The sequence below is a fragment of the Lepisosteus platostomus genome, chromosome 7 (genome assembly GCF_059453375.1).
Source record: "Lepisosteus platostomus isolate fLepPlt1 chromosome 7, fLepPlt1.hap1, whole genome shotgun sequence".
NCBI lineage: Eukaryota > Metazoa > Chordata > Actinopteri > Semionotiformes > Lepisosteidae > Lepisosteus > Lepisosteus platostomus.
The window spans coordinates 9,565,584-9,587,083 of record NC_142617.1 but is presented as its reverse complement, the minus strand read 5'-3'; the positions used below and the strand labels follow the sequence as shown (position 1 = coordinate 9,587,083).

General features: G+C 40.1%; 1 protein-coding gene across 5 annotated transcripts in view; it reads right to left on the bottom strand.

Annotated features, from left to right (window-relative positions):
- The window catches only part of fam168a (family with sequence similarity 168 member A), a 64,768-nt gene that overhangs the window by 39,191 nt on the left and 4,077 nt on the right, over positions 1-21,500 (bottom strand). For 4 of the 5 annotated variants that reach the window (XM_088639131.1, XM_088639129.1, XM_088639130.1 and 1 more), the window contains exon 2: positions 4,999-5,105. The exons of the other annotated variant lie outside the window; for it this stretch is intronic. In XM_088639131.1, coding sequence (XP_088495257.1) covers positions 4,999-5,069 — 71 coding nt within the window. In that variant the 5' untranslated portion in view covers positions 5,070-5,105. The remainder of the gene's footprint in view (positions 1-4,998; positions 5,106-21,500) is intronic. 5 annotated transcript variants of the gene reach the window in all.

The following is a 21,500-nucleotide window of genomic DNA, read 5'->3' as shown; positions in this document are numbered from 1 at the left end:
TGAGCTACTCCAGCAACTGCCATTAGGGCTTATATTCTTTTCCCAGTCACTTCACTCCCCAACTGCTCTATGACAAACACTGCAGCTTCACTGACATGGCAGCTTCTCTTGAGCCCTGTGTGCTCTCCGATTCTGCACATGCATGCCGCGGTAATTATCTGAAATCTGTCTGTGGAGACCCTCCATTGCCTAGCAGCAACTATGGACCATCATAACACTGAACTGAGAGAATGGCAGCTCCCTCCATCTCACGTTTAACACACAATATACCAGGTCCTGCCTTCAATGCCGGTGAATGCTGTCTGCACGATAAATTTTAATGGACTGAAACTAAGAATTAGTCACTTTCCATTATGAACAAATGTTTAGTGCTACATGTTAAAAACCTTAAACATGCACAAGTACATCTAGCTTACAAAGGCTGTACCTATACTAAGAGTCGAATTACCTCAAGAGCAAAGAACAGCTAATAAAGAAACCTACACATAATGGAAAATTAAGATGGTCCGTATGTATGCGTGTGTACATACAGACACAGCATCGCGCTCGTTTCTGCCAAACGAAATAGTAACCATCCCAGAACCTGGTCCAAAGGTTATTCTTTATTCTGACAGAAAAGTGGCGATCCTATGCACCGAGAAAGCAAATTAACGGAAGAAGAGAAACTGGGTCTTTCCAGTCCTACGTGTGAAAATCAAATAGGATTCTGGATTCACCTCTCAATGGAAGAGTCCTGTCTACCCCTCCCCCACACCCCCTCCCCCGCCACAGGAACTGTGCTGTGGAAACAGCCACCGAGAACAGACTCGCTGCTCTTTACCCAGGTAGCAACAGTAGCGGAACATCTTGCCTTCGCCTCTTACCAAGAGCAGAGAAACTTGTGCCATTAAAAAAAACAAAACATGTTGGGTATACACTGCAATGCCAGTAAAGACTTAGTGGCATCTCCGCTGGCTTCAAGGAGACAGAACTGCCAAACAAACGCCTTCACTCGTGCACTTGTGGACCCTATGAAACCAGCCTCCATTGCAGTTCACTTCCCTTATGTTTAATGTTAAATTTGTATTTTTTTCTGTAAACAGTGAAACATTGTTCTCACTGTATATATTTAACTCAGGTGCCAAGAGAATGTCTTAAAAAAAACAGAGAAGGCTTTGAACATTCTGTTTCTATGCCTTAAGCTATTACCTAACATGCAATACAGATGTTATCAAAGGGAATCGTTGTAGAACTCCATCTTTTAGCTTTATTTGTGAAGTCCAGTGCTAGTACTTGCCTGCCCATTGTGGGAGGTACTGTATGTTATATATTGCATCAGAGCTATCAAAAATTGAGAGGAGCTTAGTGATAAATCTCAGACACCATATCACTGTCTCAAATGCAGTCCATCAGTTCCAAGATTCCTAGATTCTGCCAGATCATTATTTTCATTTGCTACGTGATGATAATGCTCATTTACTGTATAAAGTGTTTTATTTCTTACCAACACGTGCCACCTGTATTTTTGGTCTCAAACTGGTGTTTTGTTTTTTTGTCGTGAACTACACCACTGAGACGCAGAACAGCTACTTTTCGCCTTAGGAAGGACCCTTACCTGAATACCAGGCGTTCCCAAGCTTTAAATAAATGGATCGCATCTGAGATTTTTTTTTTTAAGTTGTGCCACCTTCAAATGCGTCTCGCACACTAATTTATATCAGCCCATTTTTTTACAATGAAACACACAGACATAACATGTTTTTATGAGAAATAGAAACAGATGAACAGAATAAGCCAAATGGCTATTACCTGTAGCCTTTCTGATGTTCAACATGCACATATTGCATTATGAAGAATGTTGGCAACTAATGCATCTTCACAATAGTGGTTTATAAGACTGCATTATTTAACGAACCAATTAAACCATTTATAATATTGCTCCTAATAAAGAGAGCAGCAGAAATGCTCCATAAACTATATTTGACATTATCCCTCCTCACGTCCTTTTAGATTATAGATACGGGAAAAGTGGAGGCTGGTCTGTTTTAAGATCACAGATGTATATGCAGCTGAAATAGCTTAAACACTGAGCCACAGACACGTGGACCGCATCAGGATGTATTTTAGACAGAGGCTGAAATGGGAGAAATGCAGCCACTGAGACCATTAAAGAGCACATTCCTGCAGGACTCAAGAGTCGGTACTAACATAAGAAATGAGTACCAATAGCTCACCACAACAACTGTTAAAACTGCTGCCACTACTCAGCAGAACAGAGAATATTATTTTTTTGGTCAAAAACAGCATGTGACCAGAAAGTGATAAAATAAGCCTTTGCTTTTTTGGGTTCTGCTTTGGAATTTAGATGTAGGAAAGCACATTAAAAGATGCAGGTGATGCGACACACAAGCTGAGCGTTCTCCGATCTTTTCCTCACTAATACTGCAAAGTATTAATACAAGTACACCCTATGGAACTGAAGCAGCTCAAGGCTGAGAACAGATGCTTGACTTAAGAGACAGCAAACCTATTACAAAACCAAGCCCGAGAAATTCCTTTACCTGGACTGGACTAATATATCCACTAAACCACATCTACAGAGATTTCACCCTTCAAAGTCATTTCATTGTACTGCATTATTACAGCGATAACATAATTCCTCTTCAGAGCCAAATTGCAATCAAAATGAATCGGGCTGTCCCCTGGGATGCCGACAAGAGTTTTGTGTCAAAACTATCACATTATCCACTAAAAGCTTTGCCGCAGAAGCTGGGAAGTGTGTAAATGGGTCTGTCAATCAATTCTCCGCAGTGAGCCAGCCACCTTTCCCCACTGGTGAAAGAAGGGGAAAGTGATTCAAGGACATTTTCGCTTCAGTGAAGAGTTGCTCTGAAGGGCCCAGACCTGCATTAAAAGATGAACAAATAAAACCGCTGACCCCCTCATTAATAGATGATGAGGTCTTTGGGGTCAACTGTTTTATTTTGAATACATCATCATTTAGTTATAATTAATCCTTTGTCTATGTTGCAATTCTAAATGAGGCAATACACACTGCCCCCTAATCTTCCTTTCCTGTGTGTTTGGCAAACACAGTGTGTTTTTGGCCTGAGAGCCACAATAATAACAGACACTGCAGACAGTGTTAAATGTGACATCTCAAAAGGTCCTACAACCCTAGAAATTTAGCCTGGCATCTTTACCTCATTTGGTCAGCATTTGTACAAATATTTAGCTAAAAGGAAAAAATAATTTGTATTCTTTGAATAGACACAGAAATCACTATGTTATCGTTTTCCACATTCATTTAACAGAACAAACACAGAGAGGAAGGAAAAAAAGGAAATACAGAGGAATACTGAATCCTTTTTCTCCTCTCTGGTTCTGTTAACAGTGACAAAACATAGGACAGACTTTGGATTTCAACTCATCTGCACATTGTTTTTGCTTTATGGATGTGATGAAGTTAAAATTATAATAAGTACATCATATCTGCACACTGAATCTATACATAATATAGGAGGGAACACGGTCAAGCAGCAAATACATTCGAACACTTAAGGCTGCATTTCTTTTTGCAATTTTATTGTTTGCTCTACTGTTATCTCAATTGTAAGTCAATTTGGACAAATGCATCTGCCCAGTGAATAAAAATAAACACTTTAAGCTGTTAAAAGTTAAAGATTCGGGTTTTCTCAAAGAGTGGCTGTAAAGCTGATAAACTTTTGATTGGATATTTATTTCAGCCTTGTAACAAAACACCTTTATTGTCCACTGCTTTTGCCCCAAATTCAAAGTTGACATATTAACCACCTCAAAAATCAGATGCCAAATTTCACTAGTGTTGCGGACAAACATTTTCCTGATAACCTATACACAACTGCGTGCTCTTATTTCAGTTAAACAAAGGGACTGTGCAATATTAAAAAGAACAGTCTAAACACAAAGGTAACGCCTCAAAAAGGACAGAGCAAAACAGACAACGTTGCATCTGGTAGCTCGGCCTTATTCACTATGCATGGCAGGATGCAGTAAATGGGCAGAAGACTGATTCTCAATAATCAAACACACAACACCTGTGAAACAATTCAAGAGCAATTGAAGGTACATGAATAAATACAGTAGGGGCCTGTTCTGATGCACTGCTTTCATGAAAAACTCAAATAACTGAAAAGGGGCGAAACAGAGGTTATTGCACGTTCAGACCCTTACGTTACTGATCAGAAAGATGTGGCAATAAGACACTGCAACCCAAAGATTATTGTGTAAGCAGCACACAAACGTTTTACAAGTTCTGCTGCAGCTTATTTTGATCTGAAACAGACATACAACATCCTGTGTGTGTGTGAAAAAAATATATATTTTATTGGGCCCAACCACAACCGCACCATAAAGCAGGCAAGTTGATTCAAGACATTCTGACCAGACTCATGTCTCTGTCATTGCAAACAGTTCACCTTTGAGTCAGTGGTTCTTTATTGTGTATCCCAACTCTACAGAGTGATCACTCCAGACGGCTGTTAGATAACTTCCCAAGCTCTGTAACAATGAAGAAATACCATGGCCTCTACAAATTTCGGTATCATTTTCCACACAATTTTCACAGATCACAACTTATGGAGAAAGTGCTCATATCAATGTAACTGAAAGTAGTTGACAAAAACAACAGATCACTTGAGGGAAATAGAGGTTATGCCTTCAGTTCGTTTAGCAACAACATCCTGGCAGTGAATAATGAACCCACAAAATAAAAATAAACACATGGACACTTAAAGACAAATAGAACATCTTTTATGCTAAGCAGACATGAAAACTGCACTTAACACACAGGAACAAAACAGATCAGTTTAAGGCATACATAGAAAGAGTCTGTTTATTAGAAAAGATCATCATTCTGACATTCAAGGGCATGGCTTGATGGACATGGTGGTTTCTTTCCTTCTTTGTAATAAGCCAACTCATCCAGCCCCATCATCAGCAGTGTTGGACATCAAAGCATTTAAGTAGTTCTACACTGACCTCTTCATGTTTTGACAGCTTTCAGGTTGGTACAAGAAACTGAATTTGTCAGTAGAGTGCCCGCTTGCCATTCTTGGAAAAGCTAAGGTAGGGAATGGATATGCAATCTGAAAAATACATCAAGAGTTCATTATTATAATGGACATCAAAAAGAAAAAGAAAAAATAAAACATATAGCGTTCAACGTTGGTTCATCAGGGCTTCTAATACATTACAAATACACTGACTTGCATTACCTAAGGTTTTAAAATCCATTTTCACTCTGTTAACTCCCAAAGTTTAATTGGCACAGGCTGTGAGGTGATTTTCCATTTCTAATATTGGCCCGTGATAAATTCACTGAAAAACAATGGATGGAGCCATAATGGACACCTTCTTTATTCGATGGAAAACAGAACCTCCCTCTCCTGAATTTTATATCATTCACAGGTCACTGGCATGTAGCTGCAGTTCTAAGAACCTCCTGATGTGCACATAGCCAAGTGGAGACTATTTAGCCTTGGATCCACAAGGAAGAAAGTCTGCAACTGGAAAGGTCAGTTGGTCTGTTACCTGAGTGTTTTTTATTGCAATGTCGTTTTTAAAAGGAAATGATCAGAATAATTAGAACATTTGAAAATTAACATTTGTGAGTTAACAAGATTTTAATACCTTGGGTACTTAAACCATGACATTAGAAACAATAAAAAATTCCAGTGCTATAAGCTACAATGCTACAATAGGTTTTTCTACATGGTCCTATGTCTTTTGTTATGAGATACCCTGAACACCACTATTTCTTTCTGATATTTACATCATAATTCAAGCACTGTCCATATCATACTGCATGAGGACTGCTCATTAAAGTGATCCTCCAAGAAAAACACTTTAAAACCCACATGGAATCATGAAACATGTTCATGAAGAGAAACTCTGCTGCATTGCCTCTAAAACATCTTCCAAACTGCAGCTTGCCTACAAACAGCCCACAGAACGCAATATACATGAATGAACAATTTAGTACAGATTACATAGATTGTCTTTACACAAAAACGCTGGAAAACAAAAACATTAATTCACAGCAAAATATGTCATGCATTACATATTGCAAAAACAAAGGTATTCTTTATTCATAACGGTTTTTGTTTGGTTTTGCATGGAATTATCAAAACAGAAATATGTACTTAAGCCAAAACAGCAGATTTGGTAATAGCAGTAATCAGACGAGAACTGATGTGCTAAAGATGTATATAGTTTTTTTTTTTAAGAACTCAGACTTTAAGCAACATAAGTGCATGCAGCATGCTAAGATTTCAATATCATAACACCTAGAAATTCCAGGAAGACATTAGGTCACATTATACAGAGACAAAAGACATTACAGTATAACTATATGATCAGAAACAGACATACAGACATTTGTATATAAAAACAAGTCTTAGTATAACTACAACTACACAAATCCTAAAATATTGCTATACAAATATCAATTCGTCAACTTTCAGACTTTTTAATGTTCTAGGAACGTATTACAATACGACCACAAAAAATTCAATAGAGAGGCATGAATATTTTCTGTACCACTCCTTCTTTTCCACAGAAAATCAAGAGCAATATTTCTATTAGATGAAAAGAGATGTATTCACAAGCCTACTTGTTTACAATGTAATAGGGCCACTTAAATCTCTGGACGTTTTGTAGCGTCATTCTGAATGGCAGGACAGCAATATGGCGTTGCGCATACGTGGAAATGTCTATTTTGTGATGTGAATTGGAGCTTTTACACGTTACTGTGTATCAAGAATCAATGCTGATTCTTTCCAACCCCGAAATATAAAAACAGCGTTGCTGTTCCCCTTTAAGCAGCAATAAAAGATTGCAGAAGACTTTAATGACGTCTCATGGCAGACCTCTTCTTGAATGCAAAAAGACTAGGCCACTACACACAGACATCAATAAGAAAAAATGAAGTCCTGAATGTGTTAGCACATTAAAAAATTAAAAAAGACTACATTTTAAAAAGCTAAAAAAGCATTACAGCATTTCCTTCCCAGTCACATCTTCTCATCCTGGATTTAAAGAAACCTCAGTTATTATTTTCTGCACCAAATACTGGAAATAACGGTGGAAGTTTCAGTTTCCTTTTTCTCATGTTCCACACTTTTTCACATGCCACTGTCACACACACTATTCAGAGGAAACACTTCAAAGTATGTTACTTTTCTGCGCTTTGTATAGAAGCAGTTAAAACAGAATACAATAAAAAGTATGATTACAGAAGGCACCTCTTGAACATTTCTGATTTCAACTTCTACGTTCAAACCCATCTGCAAAAGGCTCAGTTCGAATGCATCTTTTTTTAATTTAATGAAGAAAGCCTTACAGACACCAACCAAGAACAATGGCCCCCACGCTTAACCAGATAAAACCACAGATACCACAGAGGTCACAACAGATTCCTCTTTTTAACGTCACTTTTAAACGTTCACTCTCCTCGGTCTAAAGCAGTGGACTGCTATCCAAATCACACTCAGGTGACGTAAACTGCAAAGCAAGGCCAAACTCAAGAACCAGCCAAAGAAACAACAAAAAAACTCAGCTGTTGATGTCAAAGTAAAACAGAGCAGCAGACAGCAAGTTAAGAAACCCAGGTCTACACAGACTGAATTACTCCATTTTCCTTTTTACTACACATCTGGAAAGCTACTGTACACTACGCGTTTTTCTAACCCATTACAAAAGAATCAAAAGGAATATGTGGAATGGTTTCAACTCTTATGTTTCTGTTAAACACTTGACAATTATTATTTCCAGAAAGGAAAAGGCAGATTCCAGTTCCAAAACAGACCCTTCTAACTTCAGTATCCTTTTCTATTTCACTGGAATCTGCCGTTAATGTTTAATAAAACTTATTCATTCATGACAAATAGTTGCCTACCTAAGAACCTAGACAGAGGCACAATATTGTATCCATTAAGCAATGACAGCTTCTTCTGCCCTGGGTCCACAAATACGCCTCAGTCCTGACCTGAGGGGATGACAGCGATAGTACACTCATACACTTCTTGAATCATTACAATGCACTGAGGGCACCTGAAGCAAACATTATTTCAACACTGCAGCTCAGAAAAAAACAGGACAGAGGCTCACTTCCAAGACATCCCTGAGTTACCGTGTTTGTTGGTAGGTGTGTTTGCAGATTGACTTCTCAATGAAAGGAAAACCAAAGACTCCCAGGAGACTGTGTGCTGCTAAGTATTCTGATCTCTTCAGATGTTACAGAGCCTCAGAGAGTTTTGCTTTTTTTTTTTGTTTGATAACAGAGAACAGCTTCCACGAGCCATGTACAGCAATCACAAGACCACAAGTAGGACTATGTGGAAGTGCATTTCACTCTGAGAATAGGAGGCACTTCCACAAAGGGTAGCAGGAGTATGAACCAAGCTGCCCAGCTATGTCGCTGAAGCAGAAACCCCTGTTTTTTTTTCAAGAAACAGTTGGATGAAGTCCTTGGATCAGCTAGCGACTAACTACCGATTATACAACATGTGCCAAATGGCCTCGTCTCTCTTGAATCTTTTCTTTTGTCTTACAACTTTTTAGTGCTCCTGCAATCCTGTGCCACATAAGAGAACAAATCCGCAGTGCCTTTCGCGGTTCATTCTGGAAGAGCAGGAATAAGTTACGGAATGTCTTCCCTTTTTTAACATTTTGGAAAAAGACAGTTTTGCTTGGGCACAGGCTTGATAAAAAAAAAACACTACTCCAGCTCAGCCCTGCATTTCAAGAATGTACGGTACCATCAAAACATCAAAGGCATGTGTGGGTACTGACAGATGCTTTGTTTTTACAGAAACAGCTGGTAATGCAGTGCAGAGCTCCTTGCCAGCTGTTTGAAAGGTGTTAGATAGTGTTCCTGTTGGTGTCAGGTGTTAGCTAAAGCAACAATGTGAAAATATATCTTGATTTTCACCAAGGCTATTCAGGTTGGGAGATTCACAAAAGCCTTTTTATTCAGTGACTCTGTGACAAAAAATGTAAACACCTGTATTTCGGCCTAAAGCTGTAATAATTTTAAATTGTACTTTAAATGTGAATAAAAACTTTTTTCCTCTCAGAAGCAACGCCACAAATTATAAACAAACAAACAAATGTTTGTTTTCTGAACCTTTTCTGACCATTTAGGAATGTAATAACCTAGTTTTCATACCAAGGCAAAAATAAAGCCAAATCTGTAACAGAAGGTAAAACATGACTGTGAGGAGCATTGCCCTTCGTGAAACTGCAGGTCTGGAAACACTGCCAGCAGTTGTAACACGGATGAACACAGTGTTCACCACAGGCCTCAAAGAGACGTGGCAAATACGCATTTTGTGGCTACAAAATAATGAGCTGTGCTTATGAACCTGCCACCAAGATTTCTTATCACAACCTTTTGCCATTGGCAGGCGGAACTCAAGGACTTCACCTTCCACAGAGGACACAGTGAATCCTCTCTGGTTAGAGTAGCACAGTGCACGGATAACTACAATAATCAGAAGGCATTTTAACCTCTAAAAAAAAAGTGTGTGTGGTTTGTAACAAAAAAAAGTGGCCCATGCACTTTTTTTTTTTTTTTTTACACACACACTGTGTTATAAATTAGCACTTTTACTGTCAGGCTGTGCCTGGGGCAATGATGGTGTAGAGCCCTGGTAATGATGCACAGGCAGGGGGGGGGGAGAGTGGTAAATCACCCAGCCCGCAGGACGACAATGGCTGAGGGGCCTGGCAGCACGCTTCACATTACTCTTGAATAAGAGCTCTCCCGCACACCATCCGCCCGGGCTCAACGTGACAGATGAGGCCATGACTCACCCAGCGCCACCACAGGTAATAAGCTTCCCTGTGGCCCAGAGAGCTCTTTTGCCCCCTGTTGACACCGAGATATGACTAAAGAAAGTGGCTACAAAAGGAGGAGAGATCCTCCGCTCCAAAGTGTACACATGCATGCTCTCTCTCTCTATATACACACACACACAATCTCAAACTGTCCACTCTCGTGTATTTCTAACACTCTACTTTTACTCTCCAGGCCTTCTACAACCATCTGACAAATCACGTTGCACTTTTTACCGAACAGAGCAGCATGAACTCTTTCTTTAACTGCACATCTTAATTTCCTCTGGGAAAGATAGGATTTTGCTAAAAATAAGATGAATCACCACAAGGTTTAGGCTGTATAGGTCCTACATCTTGTTCTTCAGGAGCAAATGGGTCATATTCAGCCTAAGGCACACGCTTGGTTTGGATACAGAAAGCACCCAGCACAACTTTCAGTTCCAAAAAGTTCAAAAGCACGACGACAAATTGTATCTGAAAAGCAGCTTAATATAAACCATAAAATGCTATTTATTCGTTGATTTATAGCACAGACACAAACCTGGAGGGCGGAAAGTGGAATGAGTCTCTTTACATTGTGTATACTTTCTGTTGTTTGCGGATACAATATACTCATCTATTTGAAACTGTATTAGTCATAGTTAATTAAGTTTAAAACCCTGTGGTTTCCTTCCTGCAAACCCAACCCGACCTACTCACCTACTACGCGATGTACTATTTTAACAAGGATGACTGCCAACATAGTCTTTACTGTTAACGTCACCATTCCAAAGCAAAGAAAGCTGTGCGACGATAAATCTGAATCCTTCTAAATTTGGCCTCAGCCACAGGAAACCATAAAGCAGACAGTTCTTCACAAATACATTTCTTAGAATAAGAAGAAGGTGAAATGCAAGGAACAGCAACAAACTGTTACCTTGTATAAAGTTGCACTACATTACAAAGATCTTCCCTTAATTTATCAAGCAGGCATCCTGACTCACTAACTCCACAGTTATTAACAGTTTGATCTACAGTAAGTACAGCACACACGCACAAAAAATAAACAGCTTAAATCAAAATGCTAGAAATGTTGCTCAGCCTTAGAATTAGGACCCTGAACACTATGTGTTCAGTTTTAAACTGAAACATTTTCACAGTCTTTCCCCTCAGATTTAATTGTGAGAAAACAAAAGTTCTGAAAAAAATGAATCAAACTTTTCTCAAGGTTCTTTCTGGTAAACGCTTTCAAAACAATTAGTGGTGTTTTGTTATTGAACTCTGCAACTCCTTATATACCAGAACGTGGAATAAAGGGCAAAACTTGAGTCCGCTGCGACTGTGCTTCTGTACAGAAAATCTCTTCCCCTCCAATAATTCACTCTTTCTGAACCGGACCGACACTCCAGAAAAAGCCATTTTTCAAATTCTCTAGTCAAACTTCATACATTCATCTATACTTTTGAGTTCTTTAAAACTATTTCTAATCTATGTAAGTACTATTTATGACCACATGATATTACCAGTTTGGGTGAACCAGCCCAGAACCAGACACAATATCCCAGACCTGCTGTGTTCATACCACACCTCTTTGCCTTACAGGACTTTACAGCCTTTTCCAATATTAAAACAAACAAATCATTGAGCTTCAGGTTATAAATATGTAATATGTAAATCCTCACATATTAAAACATAGCTTTGACTTAGCTGCATAAAGCATTAGCCAAATGCAGCTTTCATCATCTTATATAAGAAATGTGTGACATTTACACTGATATTTAAAACAACGCTGAAACTAAAATAAAGTGCTGCTGTTTCTGTGTAAAAGTCACATACAAAGGATGCAGAATAAGACAACTGCAAAGCAATATCAGCTTTGAACCAAAAGCTGGATCACAGCAGTAGCTTCAACACCGTTTCCCCTGATGAAACAAAAGGCAGCTGTTATGCAGTCTTCCCTATCCATCACCTTTTCCCCCCTAAAACCTTACAGAAAATTGACTGCCTGGCTGTGCAATTTATCACAGATAAATTTAATTGCGTGCGAGGCATGATCATACTAAACCCAGCTCTCCCTCCCTCTCTCCGTTCAGCAAGGGTGCTGTCAGTGTTTCCCAGCCCACATGGAATTTAACTACCCGTATAACGTGATACAAGCAAGAGAGTTCTCATTAAAATAAGGAGAACATAATTGGTTTAACTATTGAAGTGCGGACCGCAGTCGCACAGAACTGGCAATGCTTGACAATGGGTTCAAGGCGTTTCTGGGTTTTATTGTGACCCTTGTTTGTTGCGCGTCAGCCTCAGAAAACGGTGTGTGGGGGGAGGGGGTGCACACTCGCACCAACGGTGGAAAGGCAATTAATGAAGATATAAACTTGAAGGCTAAACCACACTTCTGAGAGAGGCAGGATTTAAAAAAAGGCATGCAATTCCACGCTTACAGATAAGCTCGTTTGTTTCAGCAACAGTCATTTTCACTCAACAAGGGAATGTGAAGGCACTTACAACCCGTTTTCATTTACTCCGCGTTTCGCACGATCTACCTTTTATCGTCAGGTTATCGAATGCGTGCTGTCCCACTGAGGGGTGCGATCTCCACACCCGAAAACACGTAGCGGTGCAAGTCGGCACGGATGATTTGTTTGCTTTTCTCTGTTTGTTTGCCGAACTTGCGCGACAATAAACAGGGTATCCCAGACGAACTCCGCTAGAGCTTAGAGGAAAGCACAGACCATCAAAACAAAAAAATCTCTAAATCTCTGCATGGGTTTATAGAGCAGCTTCCCTCTAGCTGAGCTTTCAAGAGTTTCTTCTTGCTCGGGTTCCAAAATCAAGGAACCACGGACCGCACAAGGGCTATGAAGCAATGCGAGAGCCTGCCAGGCGAAGTCTCGGTTCCATTCAGGGATGCCAGATCTAAACCTCCCGAAGCAGCCCGAGCCTGGAAAAATACCCTTCATGCAGTTTGGACCTCAGAAACCATGAGTGAAAGGCTTGAAATTAAATCTCTTAGCCCGGGCTTGACACCCCAGGTTTGTAGTGCACGCATTCCTGTGCTCTCTGGCTAAAGGCAGGACAACAAGAGTGGCACCACCTGGCACTGATCGTTTCTGCACCCAAAGCTGGGCACATCCACTCCCTGCCAGGCAGGACAAGGGCACGGCAGAAGGAGCTTCCTTGCCAGTGTGACGTCTCACTTCAGATCTGGTTCCTCCTCTTACTTCTGAAGCCTACACGAAGGAGAACGCAGATATTGGATAGGCGTCTGTAGCTTATTCTATTACTGCATATAAGCGGACATTACCCTAGGAAATGCAGACACCAGGCAGGTGGGGAAAAAATAAAATCTTTTTAATTTCATGTACAAAAGCAGTGAACGGTGGCAGAATCCCTTGCTGTAATTAAGAAGTCAGGAGATCTTACAGAACCTCTTTCTTCCATCTCAGCAGAGACAAACACATAAATAAATAAAAGCATTCAACCTTAAAATAAAATTACACTGCTCCTTTCTTCCAAGAAACAAAAATCAGTGTTCTCTCTCTACCAGTTCCTGGAATTATAAGTATCTAGGCCTTGCACACTAGGAGAATGAGCTTAAATTATTCACAGCGAGTTAAAAGCCACTGAAAATCATTGAGGCTTTGCTACAAGAGGCAGTGAGAGACATGCGCCGCTGGAGTCAAAATCAAAGAGTGCATTAGGCAGTCTTGCTGTGCCCCTGCTGACAGTGCAACACCACAGCCTGCTCTGTGCTGTGAGGACTGAGGATCCTCGTGTATAACCAGAGGCCTGATTGCCAGTTGTCTTTTGACTTGGCCTTTTTATCTAAGATCACAGCCTGAGGTGGCAAAATGCCTGTGTTAAACTCTCAAAGCCTTGAACAGCAAGACACCAGGAAAAGCCCTTCCATAGGACATAACCATTTTTTTCTTTAGAAGAATGGTTGGCAGTTCATTTCTTTCTGTCCTTCTATTATACAGATTGTTGAACCTCCAATGCTGCACAGAGCAGTCCTTTGTAGGCTGCCTTTCTACAGCAGAGTGTCTCCCATCCCCCTACTGGAACACTGGTGTGGAAATTGTGATCCACGATGAACAGCGTCACCTACTGGTCCACCAACTTGCAACTCCAACAGGGTTTTCTTAATTAATGGCAACTGCAGCGCTATTTTCATATTTCGGGGTTAGAAAGAATCAGCATCGAGGAGTGCGTTTTAAACCACGACGAAAGTAAAAAAAGTACACAGTAACCTGTGAAACCTCCAATTAACATCACTACATAGACGAAATACCTGCTAAATAACCTGTACTTATTTGCTCATACATCCCAGTTCATTACGGTGACTAGTGAGCAGGAAGGGCCGCATCTTGTTGCAATTCATGGGAACTCGAATGCGAGTTTGCAGCAACATGCAGTACTTTCACAAAGTCTACAATTCTGTGCTTAATTCGAAATGTGTACATTGGTTCTGTAAAGTCAAGGAATTTATTTTGTAACTGAGATTTAATAACCAGTCTGAGAAATTGTGACTGGAGTTCTCCTTTACCCCGAGACATCAAGGTGGTAACACTGCTAATCTTCATATTTATACTAGAATACTATAATTCCCAACACGAAGCACTGCACTCAGCTACAGCAGGACTGAAATGCACTGTCAGAAAAAGTCAGTACCTAGAACTTTTTTTGCCTGTATGCCATTTAAAAATTAATCTATAATTCATAATTCATTCACCAACAACCTGTCCCCCAGTTTACAGGCTTTTTTTCACACTACTAAATGTGTTTAACCACTGCACCCTTGCCATAAATTAAAGGGCCACACTCCCAATAAAATCCACCACAGTTTTTTCGGTTTCCAAATAATTAAAATGGATTGCAATAAAGAATTTGTTATGGTGATATTATTTTAAACTACAACCATTTTCTCCCTTCAGAATATGATACCCAGATGTCTTTTTTTCCTATAATTGATAAAGTAAAGATCAAATGTATTCATTCTCCTGATCTGTAACAAAACTGATTTATCATCAAAACCTAAAGGTATATATGTTAATAATCCGGATTTTCTGATATACAAACTAATGACTTGTGAATTTGTACAAAATATAGATGGAACATCTGTCAGAAATAGCTACATTTCTGAACTCATGAGGTTCAAATGCTCTCCATACTGCAATCTGTATTCTGTGATCCCTGCTTGATAACCTTATGATGCTTCTTGCAGACTTTTAAAAGGCTCTTCAGCTATTCCTGAAGGACATGTACTCTATGCAGAACCTCTCCAGCTCTGGCATCATGACCAGAGGATACAAAACGACTCTAAAGAAGAACAGATCCATTTCTGTTCTTAACAGAAAGGATGACATACTTTTTCAACATACGCCTCGCCTTTCTGTGCTAATTACACTGCTGGCGAGACTTTCCAAAGGCTCCTCAGTTTGTGTTCTACCCAGCCACAGTACCAGGTCTCATTTTACTGGGAAGTCAATTATTTGCTGTCTGGCAAATATGTCTTTTCATCCTGTCATGGAACTCTGCCACAGACCCCAAACTCATTCATTCGGCCTTGAATGGTCCCCTAGAGAAACTGTATCCTAATGGGCCAGATTTCAAATTGCTGCCTTGGAGGGATAGCTATCCCACCAAACAACAGGATTTCAGACCGCACATTCGGGCAAAACTTTCTAATGTCCTCTTACTAACCTTGAATGTCTGGGGGTTAAAGGCACATACGCACAAGTGGGAGATCTCATTTTGCATGCCTCTCAAAGTTGATCATCTTCATGATCTCGATCCTTGAACAATTCTCTTGATTTCCCCCATGAGCCTCCTTTTATAACCAATGGCAAAAGGTGACGTCTATAAGCTTTCATGAGCAGTCTGATGTTTTGTGAAGCTACCAGATAACCAACATATATTAGAAGACTGAATTTGTAGACTTTTTAATGATATTAAAATATGAGGACTGTATTCGGAAATGGGATTTTGTTTTACAGTTGTGTAATGTTTATATTCAGCACGCCTTCTAATACTTATCATTTAAATTCATAAATACTGAAAAATCTTAATGAGCAATTAAATAAATTTACTACAATGACAGAAACTGAAATGCTCAAATATTTAGAAAACCAACATTTGCTAAATGAACTTTTAATTGCACCTCATAAAGGATACAGATAGACTTGGAGGCAAGACAAACGACTTTGCATAAAATCTAGGTAATTTTAATTTAATGCACCGTAATTACTAACTGCACTTTCATCAATCAAAGCAGTTGTACAACATAAACCCATGATGAAGCAAGAATATCAACCTTCCAGAAAGACAGAAATAAATGTCAGAGAGAATGAAAGGGGTGCTGTTCAGTGAATCGAGTGCAAATCCTTCCATCAGCTAGATGAGAGACCAGCGGAAAGCACTGTGCCGTTACAATTCAGGTGATGTGACAAAAGCTGTGTACAGACTCGCATGTTCTCCACAGAACACATGCTTTCAGAGCTTACGGTCCCCAGGCTGCAGGAGAGGTGTCAAAGACCTGCACAGATATCAGCGCAGAAGAATATGTACGCAAGATGAAGTCATTTATCTTTTCAGCATTCACTCTTGTGAGTGCGAGCATGCCCAGGAACTGGCCAGCCAGACTTTCTTCAGATCCAGCACAGGACACACCACACCACAGCAGTGCTTCAACCATTCTGACACCCGAGAAAGACTGACAGTGTTCCTACTCCCGCGGCCCATGTAGTCCTTTGAAAAACCAGGCCAGTTTCGTGCTTGTAACTTTTCAGTGGTAAAGCCTGCAGGTAAACGTTAGAAAAGAAGGTGCCACAGAAATTTGAATAAATAATACAAAGGACAAAGGCCTACAGCATATGGAAACTTATTATACCTGCATGACAACTGTATTTTCACTCCATGTGTTACTGAAGTACTCAAAATTAGTTTGACTGTCCCACCTGCAATAGACCCCTTTTGTACTGCACAGAATATGAGGTTGAATTGAGAGTGAATGTGTATACTGCTGAAAATAAGTATGGACAAACCTGAAAGGGGATCAAAAGAAACCCTGATGTACTTATGCTACAATTGTTTTATGCAAACTTGCTGCATTTATACTACAATATATACCATGCCAGAAAAAATAATAAATACATACGCCGACAATGATAAAAGTGTTGTTGTGCATTTCACAATATCTGGCTACTAAAGTGTCAACTATCAAACATTAAACTTAAACCTATTTGAATTTTAACCAATCTTTTACGTTAATCACAGATTAACGAGATCCTGAAGGCAAATCCAATAAGTCAATGCCTAAATGTGTTTGGCAATATGCAGCATTAGAGCTTGAGAAAGGTTTCAAATGAGAGGAGACCCTACATGTCATCTATCTCATTTGGTAGTTAGGAGACAATTGATCCAAGGATCTCATGCGGCCATCTCTTGAAAGAAGACACGGTATAAGTTTCAATACCATGTCTAGGTTGCTTGTTCCACACCTCTATAACAATACGTAGGTCAACGACTCCTAACTAACTTTACCATAAATGGTCAGACGGACACAAACCAGTTTGCTACACTTTTTTTAATTGTCCAGCCGCCATATCACCCTGCTACTCACAACTGGCAGCCCACTGAAGGTCAGCAGGTGTGAGCCTGGTCAGTATCTGGATGGGAGACCTCTTGGGAAGGTGCCGTCCTTCGGATGACAAGTAAAACCAAGGTCCTGAATCTCATTTAAAATCCCAGGGCGTTCCTCAAAAAGAGTAGGGGTGTAACCCTGGCCTCCTTTCCCCTTACTAATCATGGCCTCCTAATAATCCCCATCTATAAATTGGTTTCAATTGGCTGTTGGGTGGTGAGTGTACTGGCTGCTGTTGCATCATCCAGGTGGGGGTTACACATTGGTGGTGGTGGAGGGAAGTCATCCTTACCTATAAAGCGCTTTCAGTGGAGTGTCCAGAAAAGCGCTATATAAGTGTAAGGAATTATTATTATTGTCTGTTCCAATTCGAAAACCTACAACAAACGTTAAACATAATAAGAGCATGACAATTAAAAAAAAACTGATAAATCAAGACGTTATGCCAAGACATGATATGCATAAGACGTTAAGATTATGAAAGAAAACATAATGCACAATTTCTCCTATTTACTGAAAATACTTCCGGTGTTGACATTCGGACTATAAATCCTAAATGTCTGATAGAGATGTGGGTGGATTCTTTTTAAGCACATTTCATTCCGGAGAGGAGCTAGCTAATGGTGCAGAACGCCAGCTCACTGCGAGCACTAGGTAGGTGGTGGTTTGGTGAAACTCAGCTCACATTCAGTAAACGTTAAAACTGTCTATGTTCTCAAAAAAAATTCAGAAAATCTCACATGGACAGGTTGTTGAAAAACACAGCTCTAATTCAAGGGTAGTGGACCAGTTAAAATGTTGAGCAGCAACTGGAATCCCAAATCTGAACATGACCTTGACTTGACAACGATCCTTTGTGCTCAAACAACAAAAACACGTTCAGCACAAAATGCTGATTCCTAGAATCTACAAAGGCAAGAGCGAGCCAAAACTTACAGCCTGTTAAATAACCTTATCGCTTTACACTCAGCAAAAGTTTGCACAGAACTAAATGAGCTACACTTAAAACACACTAAGAACCAGAAAACTGAAGGAAATCCTGCGGTCACTATGGGACTGCTTTCCTTTAAATTAAGACCAAACACACTCAAGCACGTGTGTTTAAACTTGCTCATGTCATGGTTTTTAACATTTTATTAAATATAATGAGCATGGCTTGTATATTCTAAATGAGCTTCAATATTTATCTTAAGGCCGGGGGGTGGGAGTGGGTGGGCTAGGTGTGAGAAAATCCTGCAAATACAACACAAAACATTCCTCGGAGGTTGGATCAAGAAGGCTCTAAATGGTCCCTGGGGGTTAGAAGCTGGAAAATGGTTTGCTACAGATGCCCAAGAGCACAGCATCCGGGTAAAGACCTGCTCGAGAACGCCTGCAGCACACAGACACTGTCCCTGCAGCACGGCCTTTGAACCAGCAGACACTGCTGCTGGAGGAAATCAGTCTAGACCGAGCTCAGCTGAGCTACTGAAAATGGAGCAGGATCCCCTGTAATGTTAGGCGAAAAAGAACATAGGTCTCAACACCTCCAAAAAAAACCTCAATGTCAAGTCAAGCACTATAAGAAGAATCCCGGTACCAAGGGACCATCTTGCAGAAAAAAAAACAAAAAAAACCTGCCGATGCACGAGAGACGTTTGTGAATTCCATGGTGAAAAGCTAGTGATTAGATAAGCAAACCGCTCTTGCGAGCTGAGGGTGAATGAAACACGTCTAGTAGAAAACAGGGATGGCCACAGAGACACAACAGAGAGCCCCTGACAGAGTCTCCCATCAAGATACTTCAGAGCAGAAATGACTTCCACTGAAACACATGTATCAGTTTCTAGTACCACACACTGCCAAGTTGAATTAGATACTGGGATGTCATGAAGAGGACAGCGCATACTCTCAAATTCCTTAAAAAGAAGGCATTTGCTGAACAGTCTTTAGATGATAAAATCAGTTCCCATCAAGCAAAAATTAGGAGAAATTAAGAATTAAGAGAAAAAGTTGTGTACCATAATTGAAAGAAGTGCGCTAAAAGAGGACAGGAGGTTATATGCAGAATTACTGCTGAAGCTGTCGGTATAGTGACGTAATGCTTAAACCACAGACATATAGAAAAACCAATATGCGAATTGTGAGTCAGAAATTATAATTAACAGACGGAGCTAAAAAAAAATGTTAATCTATCCATAAGGCATACCTAGTTTTTACTACAATTATGAAAAAAGGATCTGTGTAAGTACCACTGTGGTAACTACACAGGAAGAAAAAAAAACATCCTCTCAGCTCTGCAAATACTGCGATTGTTTTAAACCCTTGAAGAGTGCTTTTCTCTGTTGTAAAAAGCCTATTCTAATTAAACGCCTGGCATTCATACAACCATTACATCTGTTTTGTAAAGGCCATTATCTCCTGAACAATTGAGCAAAACCAACATTCCAGTTGACAGCCCTGAGTCCCCATCCTGCATACAACTGAATGCCCTTACATTCCTGAGAAAATGAAGTATTCTCCAGGGTGGACCATTCTTTTTAATTATTCTCTGGGTCTTTCAATATTACTCTTTTTTTTCTAAAAGAAAAGGAGTAATGTGCCGTCCATTCATGAACCACGCCTAGTCCCCCAGCCCTCCCCATGTCCTCTGTGCCAGCTCAGTGCACAGTCCTCACGCCGTCTTTTTGACAGGACCAGGCCACTCCACACTAGTGGTTGAGTAACCACCTCATGGGACTTCCCACACTATACATTTCCTGATGCTGCTGCCTGAAATAAACGTTCCAGGACTTTATTTAAGCCGGATGTACTTTTACCATTCGGACAAGTCAGGCTGCACGGTGGCACGTTCAGTCGCCTCTTCTGTAGTTCAGCCTGATGGTTGTTGTTTTGAATTTCGGTTTTTACCATGTCTGTTTTCCCCCCAGAGCTTTCACAGCTTCAGGGAAACATTCCTACCCTATTGATCTGAGAGTCTGCTATTCCAGTTATCTTTCGCAGTGAGCCAAAAAAAAAAAAAGGCAGGCTCTCACTTTGCTGCTCCTCCAGTACAGTACCTGCGGCAAAACTAACATCACAGTCACATCCCGCCTGCTTACACAGTACCGACACATGACCCCTGAAGGGCAAAGCCAAAATGAAGGACAATGCAAATCAGAGGTCGTGGCACTGGAGAAAAGCTCACATCTCTACAGCTGCATTAGAGCTAGATAACAGGAAAGTTGATTGGTTATACCTGAGCAAATTTACAAATGCAATTGTAAGGCAGGGGGAGGGGGTGTTCAGTTATCCAAATAATGTATTTTACTGTTAATTTTCAGAATGTTTTAATGCATTTCATTTTCACTTGGCTAATGTGGGTTACCGTGTGTAAATAAAAATGGAACAAGCCTAATTTGATTTGTTTTTATTTTCAGAGTGTCATACAACATAAGGTACAAATTTCGAAAGGGGGTTGTGACTGTCTATACTCACTGTATTTCAATCCACACATCCAAATCTACATTTCTTGACAGAACACGGTTATATAAATTGATCCCCATCTAGGCTATAAAATCCCAATCAAAGATTACATACTGCATAGCAGCGGATATGAATCTTTAAGTTCCCCAAATATAGTATACAATGAATACATTTCGCGGTGAATCTGTTTTGCTAACCCTCACCATCACTGGAAAAAAGTGAAGACTCTCTGCTCCATAGATAAAGAAAAGATGAAAGATTGAGCCAAGTGCCTTCCAGAGCCTCTGTGAACAATCTCATCAATAATAAATCAACACGACAAGCCCCGAAGCAAACAAGTCAGCTAAGTCTCCCAGAATTCCTCCTCCTCTTAACACGTAAACATTCAAACTGAAAAGTATAAATTCACGGGTTACACAATCGGATCAAATAATTCACTTTTTTCCCCTCCTGTGGACTACACCAAATTCAAGCCATAGACAATCACACCTCGTAAAAGTACCATCCCTTTCATGATCAAATTGATACAAAAATTCAGAATATGGAAAACGAAGGCTATGAAGGAGAAGCATAA